The sequence below is a fragment of the Nuphar pumila genome, chromosome 12 (genome assembly GCF_984573655.1).
Source record: "Nuphar pumila chromosome 12, dmNupPumi1.hap1.1, whole genome shotgun sequence".
Lineage (NCBI taxonomy): Eukaryota > Viridiplantae > Streptophyta > Magnoliopsida > Nymphaeales > Nymphaeaceae > Nuphar > Nuphar pumila.
This window is the reverse complement of record NC_143260.1, coordinates 104,848,712-104,858,388: the sequence shown is the minus strand read 5'-3', so window position 1 is coordinate 104,858,388 and position 9,677 is coordinate 104,848,712. Positions and strand designations below refer to the sequence as shown.

The following is a 9,677-nucleotide window of genomic DNA, read 5'->3' as shown; positions in this document are numbered from 1 at the left end:
CTTACCTTCATTAGTACCAAGTATTTTTCATATATACTATCAGGCATAGTGACAAATATCGCGAGATTTATGAAAATCTTACGATAATATCACGAAAAATTGCTTTAAAGTTTAAAACAGCAATTTCTCATGAGATTTTCAAAATATCACGAGATTTATGAAAAAAACATAAACATTTTGATTTAAACACGATATTTACATTTTAAACAGTTATTTATCATGAAAAAACATGTATTTTTATTTTTAAATAATTTTTATTAATATTTTTTATAAAAAAATAAATTTTAGATTTTTTAATTTATTTTTTTATTGTTGAGATTTTGCCCAAAAATGCAAGATTTATGAAAAAATTTCAATTTCTGGCAAGTTTTTGAAAAACAAGAAATTGCCGTTTAAAACGTTTGTCACTATGCTATCAGGGGCTCCTGTTACATGTCACATTGCATTCAAATCCCAATGGTAGTCTCATTAATCCCAACTTGCTTATAAATATATATATATATATATAAAAGAGAGAGAGAGAGAGAGGCTTAATCGATACATGCTCAATGAAAACGTACTAACACAACGTTTTCTCTTTACAAGAATGCTGAAAAACCACATTGTTAAAATTAAATCCAAAAAAGACGTGCACATCCTTTTTCTGGGGTTTTAGCAGCGTTTTTAATTTGGTCTTTTTTTATGCTGGCCGTCCATCACACGCACGATGGACGGTCAGCAAAAGTGTGTTTTGATCAAGTACGGATGGATTAAGCACCTACTACTTCTCTCTCTCTCTCTCTCTCTATATATATATATATATATATATATATATATATATATATATATATATATATATATATATATATATATATATATATATATAGAGAGAGAGAGAGAGAGAGAGAGAGGCATGATTTTTGCGCCGCGGGGAGAGCGTGCAGATCACGACGACGACAAAGGGGAGGCAGCCCCACGTCGTGCGTGGGCCACCCCAAGGCTTTTCTAATTCTGCCCATATCCCACATCAGGCTAATCCTCCATTCAAACGATTCCCTCTTTCCCTACCACCCTCTACACCTCATGCTCCACATGCAGAAGCATCCTTAACCAAGAGCAAGAGCGGCTCTTTGGTCCCCCTGCTTTGGGCTCGAGTCCTCCCATGAAGAAACTCTGCCCCAACTTCGATAGAGAAGATGGCCTTGAAACGGTGCTCGAGGTCCCCGTCCCAGAGGAGATGTTCGCCACTCGACCAAACTCTCGCAAGAAATGGGTGAGGTCCAACAGATCCTCACCACCCATCTTGGGAGAGCGCAGCACCGAGCTTCAGCTGCTTCTTGGTGTCATCGGTGCTCCCCTTATCCCTATTCCTCTCCATGATGATGAAGCCACCAATCGGCCTATCAGGGACGATCCCCTCGTAAGATCTCTCGATTCCTCAATTTTGGTGAATTGTCTATTTTTTCCCATATTTAAAAGTGGTTTTGAAGTTTGAATCCTGCGTCTGCTAATCTCTTTATCAATTCTATTGGACCATGGTGCTTTACATGCATGATTTATCTTATCAACCATGAACCAATATATCTTTTTATTTGAAACATTGCCTGTGCACAAACTAAAGTTTCAATCTTTAGTTTTGTTTGGTCATTTGTTGTTGGTGTTGTGGGGGATTGTGTAGAACTTTTGTTCATATGTTATGTTGGTTTATCGTGAAATTGATGGATTTTGAGGATTTTTAAGATTCTGTGAGAATTTTGATGACAAACCGTTTTTTGGTGGCGTTGTGATTGTGTAAAACTTGTGTCTGTAGTATTAATTTAGCATGAAATTGGTGGATTTTGAGGGTTTTCAAGATGCAAATTAGAATTTTGAAGACAACCATTTGTTGTTGTTTCTATGACTGACTGTGTAAAACGTTTGCTTATATGTTGCATTGATTTAGCATGAAATCAGTGGATTTTGAGATCTTCAATATGCTATTAGAATTTTGAAGACAATGGAACATGGAAAGCCATCCCCTGTTTTTGTACCCCCAAAACATTAACATTTTATGACAGATCTAACTTGAAGAAACAAAACCCAGAAATCCTACTGCTCTGAAATTGGATTTTCCAACATGGGTATTCAGAAACAAAGACCAATATATTGGGTGTTGCAACATGTGTGTTCAGACACAAAGACCCATATATTGGATTTTCCAGCATGGGTGTTCAGAAAGAAAGATCAATATATTAGATTTTCCAACATGGGTGTTCAGAAACAAAGACCAATATATTGGATTTTCCAACATGGGTATTCAGAAACAAAGACCAATATATTGGATTTTCCAACATGGGTATTCTGAAACAAAGACCAATATATTGGATTTTCCAACATGGGTATTCTGAAACAAAGGCCAAAAAGCATGCAAGGAAAGAGAATTGTGATCTGCCTTCTTCTAATATTGAAAAAACTGTGATCTGCTGCTGTAGGAGTCAGGCATGGCCAAGTACATAGTGGAGCAATACATTGCTGCAGTAGGAGGGCATGTGGCTTTGGACTCAGTGAAGAGCATGTATGCAATGGGGAAGGTGAGGATGGTGACCTCCGAGCTTCAGACGGGCAATAAGATCATGAAGAGGAAGACGGCGAAGGGGGGAGAGTTTGGAGGGTTCGTGCTGTGGCAGAAGAACCCCAACCTGTGGTGCATAGAGTTGGTGGTGTCAGGGTGCAAGATTAGCGCCGGGAGTGATGGGAAGGTCGCGTGGAGACAGACTCCCTGGCACCCTCCCCACGCCTCAAGGGGACCCCCCCGTCCCCTACGCCGTTCATTACAGGTATGTTAGTATCAAAAGCCTTCACCTTTTTACTATATCTGTCCATATGAATAGAAGCAAAAAAGGATCCCATCCAGTCCTATGTCAATCCTAGCAGTCCAGCTGAAGCATCTGGGCGGCTAGGATCAGTTCACATCCAGGTCAAAACGTGGACCAATCGTTGCCGTTGATTGGACTGTTAGGATTGAATGTAGGACGGCACCATCCTGTGTAAAATGATGGGATCCCTACTCCAATAAAAGGGGTGTCCTGCATGAGAGATGGCTTAAAATTTGTTGGCAGTCTTAACATGGCCACTGCCTCCTTGAAATTGAGCTACTTTCACATTTAGGGCATGTTTTAAAGGCCACCTGCCAATGTTGTTAAAATCGGATCACCGACATTTAATTGAAAATTGGCCTCAATCTTGTTTTCCTTTTCCTTTTTTGATATTTTGTGATATTTATGATATTTGATTGCGATTATTTATTTATTTTTAAGTATTAAATGCGTATTTCAGAATTTGATTGAACCAGCATTTCTTTCTATTTGGTGTGTAATCGATTGGAGGTAGTGATATCTCATCACTCATCCATCGGTGCTGTAGATGTATCTCTATTGCTAGTTTTATTATTAATATATTTCTTCTTTCTTTCAAAAAAAAATAATAATTTGATTGAACCTCTAAATCACCATTTTAATTCATTTCTGTATTTTCCTGATTTTTTTTATTTTTTAAAAATAAAATTTTTAAATGATTCAATTCAGAACGATTCAATTCGATCCGATTCAAGCTGATTTTCTTAAACTTTTTTTTTTTTTTAATTCCATTCGGATACGGATTCTGGCAACTTTGGCTGCCTTCTCAAGGGATTAAACTTAAGTTAATGAACAAAGATGTTTACGGGCATCATAAGCAATGGCACCAAGTTCATGGATTTTACCAGAAAACGTGACCAAGATTGTGAACTATTACCAGCTGAAACGGATCCAGATTTGGTTTTAACTTTTCTCATCTGAATCCTAATCCTAATCCTAATCCTAATCCCACTCGTATTCGGATCCAGATATGGGCTGGATACCTGACCGCCGTCGGGCACCCGGCCAGATGACTACCCTTACCCGTAAGGAGAGGCATGAATGGGTTTACACATGAGAATAAGATGGGGGTGGTAAATGCTCGGGGCCAAATTGGGCCAGCGTGGACCTTAAGAAGTGAGTGCATGCCAATTTTTGAGTTTTTGTTTGAGGTTGAACATTTACCCTAAGAACAATGGCTCCATCTTTTGTTTCAAGTTTCACAAAACCATTTGAATATGTTATTAATTCTGGAGAAAAATATTTTTTTCAATAAGCCAATGGATGAAATATTAAAATACATAACCTCTTATGATAATTTCTCTAAACAAGGTGCCTCTTTATTTTTGTTAAGGGTAAAAGCACATATTACAGACAAGTGATTCTGTTTGAGTTTGGTCAGTTATTTTAAAAATCAACTATTACAGACAAGTGATTCTGTTTGAGTTTGGTCAGTTATTTTAAAAATAAAATAAAACTGTTATAGTCATAGTTTATCAGTGACTCGGTTGACTCGCCCCGATCACCCAGTCATTGGGTCAAAAAAGAGTACAAACTCGTTTTGTACAAAACTCGGCCGAGTCATGGGAGAGTCATCCGAGTCATGAGCGAGTCATAAATATATATATGTATAATATATTATATATATAATTACATATATTATATGAAATATAATATAAATATTATGTATATTATATACAAAAATATGGTTATATATATATATATATTAATAAATTTATAAATTAAATATATTATAAAATATCATATAATGCATATTATATATAATATATTGATAAAATACTATAAAATATACATAATATATGCATATATTTATATATTTTATATAAAATATAAAGTTAACATTACCCGATTGAGTCAGTGAGTTGACCCGGCCGAGTCATGGGTCACTCAAGGACGAGCTGGGTGATGAGTCAACTGATTTTAAAACCATGGTTATAATGGACTTATTAGGGCTTCTTGTAGAAAGGTTTCATTTCATGGACTTATGCCCCAACCACTACTCATTGACTATTGTTAATATTCTTTCTCATATATTTGAAGAAAAAAGGAAGAAGAAAAAATACCATATATTTTAATATTTAATTTTCTAAACCAGCCAAATCTTTTAGACATGGCACGCACATAAAACTTTGAAATTTACATAAAATACCTTTAAATTGTACTCAAAGTCTAAAGCATGTAGGGCATCTTTTTGGTCCATTAGTTGGAACACACTCCTATTAGGGTGTGCTTGGATTCAAGGAAGTTGGTAGAATTGGAATCCAATTCCACTGACTTTTTCTTTGTGGCTGAAATGATTTAGTAGAATTTAGTGGAATTGGATTCCAATTCCACTGAAGTCCTGGAATAACAAAGTACAAACACACCCTCTCATGAAGCGTGTGTGATCCAAACAGGTGTCTGGACAGCCATCACATGAAATCTTACCAATTTAATGAATGCTGTGAGTTCCCAAACTTGGTCACAATTTTTACGGTTCCAGACATGTCCTGTTTGTTAGCTGACAAACTCAAACATTGAAATTCATGAACTTGGTGGCGTTTTATGTGATGCAAAGAACACTCTTGGTCAGTTATGCAGCCCAAATCCCCATGGATCCATGCTTAATATGATAAATGCATTGCAAAGTGTGCTATTAACAAAAAAAAAAATTAAAATAAAATGGTAATTGCAGGGTCTGGACCCAAAATCCATTGCAAGCTTCTTCTCAAACTCTCTATGCATGGGTGAGAAGACGATCAATGGCGAGGATTGCTTTATCCTTAAGCTCGAAGTAGAGTTGTCGGCTCTAAGTGCTCGAAGCAGCAACAATGTGGAGATCATGCGGCACACGGTCTGGGGCTACTTCAGCCAAAGGACCGGCTTACTGGTTCGGTTCGAAGATTCACATATGCTCCGAATCCAGGCCATTGGAGATGTGAGCATATACTGGGAGACCACAATGGATTCACTGATCCAAGACTACAGACAGGTTGATGGCATCCTGGTAGCCCATTCAGGCCGGACCGAAGTCTCATTGTTTCGATTCGGCGAGTCGCCAAACTGCCACACAAGAACCAAGATGGAAGAGACATGGACCATTGAAGAAATGGATTTCAATGTGTGTGGCTTGTCCATGGACTGCTTCTTGCCTCCCTCAGACCTAAAAAGGGAGCAGGATGGATGTGACCCGGTCCTCCAAGGACCGCTCCGTGGGTCCAGTTTGAAATCCGGTTCACCAAGAGATGTTTTTGCTGTTAACAACGAGGAGACAGACTCAACAGAAGAAGACGAAGAAGAAAACTAGGGAGAGTAAGAAAAAATGTAAATAGTTGTATGGTTTGGAGAAATCACAAATACCCAATTGTATTTGGAAGTTCTTTTGTATTCTCGAGTTGAAAAGATAAGGAACGTTTTGTTCATCTATTTAAATCAGCAATTGTGAGGATCTAACATATAAATAACCAACACTTTTTTTTTTATGATGAGTCCGGTTGAAAATAGATCCAGATCCATTATACCGATGTTCGGAGGACAGATCAGTTTATTTGACAAGACATTTTTTTTTTTGTGTTTTGAAATCACCACCATCCGATCGAAGTGATGGACGCTGGTGATTTCAAAACACAAAGTTTTTTTGTGTCTTGTCAAATCCCTTATCTGTGATCTCCGATGTTTGGTGCTTTGGGGTCAATTATCATTGGAATACCAGGATGAGAGACAACAGGTCGAGTTTACCTAAACCCTATAGGGTCCGAGTATGGTGATAAATAAGAAGACCTGAGTTAATACATGAAGCTAGGTATGGTTTGTTAAATTTTATACAAGATTCGAGCCCAATCGGAGTTCTGATTAAGATCCACAAATTTTCAATGTAAAAATGACAAAAAAATATTATTTTACCGGGTATGGCCCAAGACTGGTTCATGTAGTTTTTATTGGTTTCGGGTATGGTTTCTTTTATGGTGGGTCTGATTAGACCCTGGTCGAAACCAGATACCATACCCGAAAATCAGGACCAGGTTTGATTTCACCTAGGTCCGAACCAAACCTGACCCGTTGACACAGGAGGAGAGGGGAAAAGGGTTTAACGTTCTAGAACCATCTGGAACCCTTTTCCTCATATGTTTCCTCCCCTAAAACTACGTCCCTCTGGTTGCTATTCTCTAGTGAGAAACAAACCATCCAACTAAGTAGCAAGCCAGTGATGGCAGCATCAACACTACCACCATCTCTTTTAGTTCCACTCGCTCAAGCAAAGCAAACACCATATTTAGAATGAATCTGGTTTTGTCCATCTTCGGGTCGATCCTATGATCCTTTGGGATCCCTTTGATGGCTTCTTCCTCAATTCCATCTCCTCCCCTTCTCTGGGAATCAATTCCAACTTCAGTACATCCAGTACCACCAGAACACAACTCATAACCAAATCTTGAACCGGGCTCGATGTGATATTTAATTTGGATCTCAATCTGAAACCAGACTAACTCTTCAAATTTTAGACATAGTTTATAGTCATTATTCTCGTCCGACTTAAATTTTACTTGACCTCTTTTCATCCTAACTTGGGGGTACAGGAAACAGAGATTTAATTGCCAACAGGTTGGCTTTTATCCAACCAGTCTTGATATTGACTCAGTAATAATCATTAGTCTCAAATTGGTGATGAAAACGGATCGCATGCATCCAAACCTGTGTGTCCAAAACAATGTCCAATTTAAAGCACCTTACAAGGCCCGGTTAGATCCTAAATAGGGCACAACTTTGATGGCTATATTTAAAGTCCGGGTGTAATGCCTCAAAATTTTAACCTAAAAATTTTAGAGATTTTTTTTTAAAACAATATTTTTCTTTGGATTAAACATTCTGAGCGGGTTATAGTATAATCGAATATCATAACTAAATTAAAATGTAAATGTAAATGTAAATATTTAATTTAGTTTCAATAATTTAAAATATATATCAGAGTATTTTGATAGCAATAATTTTTTTTTTCAAAATCATCACCGAAAAAGGAAAAGACTGGCTCGCGATGCTGCCCAAGCATTTCGCATCCGTTTTGCAGTTGCACATCATAATCTACTTGAAATCTCATAAAATTGGCCAGACTTGTTAAAGTCTGGTACAAAACAACATATTTGCAATAAATGCATGATATCATAATACATTCAAACGCAACCTTATATATCAATTATGCAACACATACCTTAGCAAATAATAATATAAAATCATGCTAACAACAAAATAACATGTCAATTTAATGCACATTCATTCATGCTAAGATTTTCATTAATACAATAAATTATGCACATGCATGAACATTTACAAAATGCATAAACATATACAATATGTATGAACTTACCGTTCCAGTACTATGAGTCATTCATGCATGAATAACTTATCTTCACTTATTATTTTGTTACTTAAATGATGTATGCCATTTTCTATTTATATGCAATTCACAATCTTGTTTCACTTACCAATATCTATTTGTAGGTACGACACATACTCTCTCAGATGAAAGTATGACCCAGGTTTGTATTTTCAAGCAATTGTGTCTTATTCATCTACATAACGCATCAACTGTGACTACTCCAGAGAGGGAATATAATTTTATATAAAGAGTTTTCAACTCTTGCAACTCGATATATCAGATTTTTCACTTTAATCTTACCTACCACACTACAGATAAATCGTGATAGTTCCCCCGGTTACGGGTCCTGTGGATGGGGGACAAAAGCAACCTTCGTGCTAAGTCCGTATTTTTTAGAACCATTAATATCAAACTTACTCTCTTAATAAGCCACAAGAGAAATAATTTTATTTTTGATTTCCTAATTAACTTTCTTATTAATAGTGACAATGCAAACAAGCAACCACATTCAGGGTTCATATGCAACAATATTCATGGCATTCAATTAGTCTTTACCATAAAATCAATAAAACAATGCAATCAATATGCACGTACACAGTCAAGATAAGATAATCATTGATATTTAGGCATGCACAATAGAATCAATAATAAAATACATTTAGTTAACATGTATATCAGTCTAATATCTCATTTAAACATCAATAAATATACTGCACAAAATAAAATACAACCCGACATCAACATATGTCATACGATGCAGTTTGAATCCTTGTTAACCCGATTTTAAAAAACTTACCAAAAATCACATAAACCGAATTTAACTCTCAAACTTTTACTAGATTGCCCCATAATCTTAGGAACATAGTCCAAAAAATAGAATTGTAAAATACATTATAATATAATCAGAAAAATTCTGGGAATGAACCCTCTTCAGAAAAAATATCAGACAAATCATGTCAATTACAGAAATTTATTCCAGTTTGAGGAGTTTCTCAAGATTTACAAAAAAATATTTTGACAGGACAAAATTTTTTTGCTCTATTGCAATGGACGTTTTGGCCTAAAAAATGAACAAAACGGGACAAAACAATATTTTAAATTTAAGCCCTTGATGTGTAGAACACTCCAGTATTTTTATTTATTTATTGATTTTGTTTTCATAGAGATATCAATTTTTTTCTGAAACTGATCGAAACAAAAAACGAGAACAAAATAACCACAATTCAAACTCATGCAAGATCTATTAAACAAGAACAAAAATCATGGTGAAATTCATATAATCATATTTTTTTATGCTCTAAACATATTTACAACATCATACAACGCATCTTCGATCATATTTTTGTTAATCTTGCTAAAACATTAACATTCATAATACAAGAATCACAAATCCTTCATGAAATATCTCAAATACAATTTCATCTATGCAAGAATCATAAGAGACATAAAAA

The 9,677-nt window shown here is 35.9% G+C and overlaps 1 protein-coding gene across 1 annotated transcript; it reads left to right on the top strand.

Annotated features, from left to right (window-relative positions):
* Positions 1-1,085: 1,085 nt before the first annotated feature.
* On the top strand, positions 1,086-6,284 carry LOC149821442 (uncharacterized). The gene is made up of 3 exons (XM_089982881.1): positions 1,086-1,399; positions 2,451-2,795; positions 5,548-6,284. The coding sequence occupies exons 1-3, from the start codon at positions 1,142-1,144 to the stop codon at positions 6,157-6,159; spliced, it is 1,215 nt and encodes a 404-aa protein (XP_089839007.1). The 5' UTR covers positions 1,086-1,141; the 3' UTR covers positions 6,160-6,284.
* The last annotated feature ends 3,393 nt before the right edge of the window (positions 6,285-9,677 follow it).

Excerpts from the sequence above, each read along its gene's own strand:
- LOC149821442 (XM_089982881.1), top strand. The coding sequence starts at position 1,142 with ATGAAGAAACTCTGCCCCAACTTCGATAGAGAAGATGGCCTTGAAACG. Across the intron at positions 1,400-2,450 it reads CTATCAGGGACGATCCCCTC|GAGTCAGGCATGGCCAAGTA; the intron begins GTAAGATCTCTC and ends CTGCTGCTGTAG. Across the intron at positions 2,796-5,547 it reads CCCTACGCCGTTCATTACAG|GGTCTGGACCCAAAATCCAT; the intron begins GTATGTTAGTAT and ends TGGTAATTGCAG.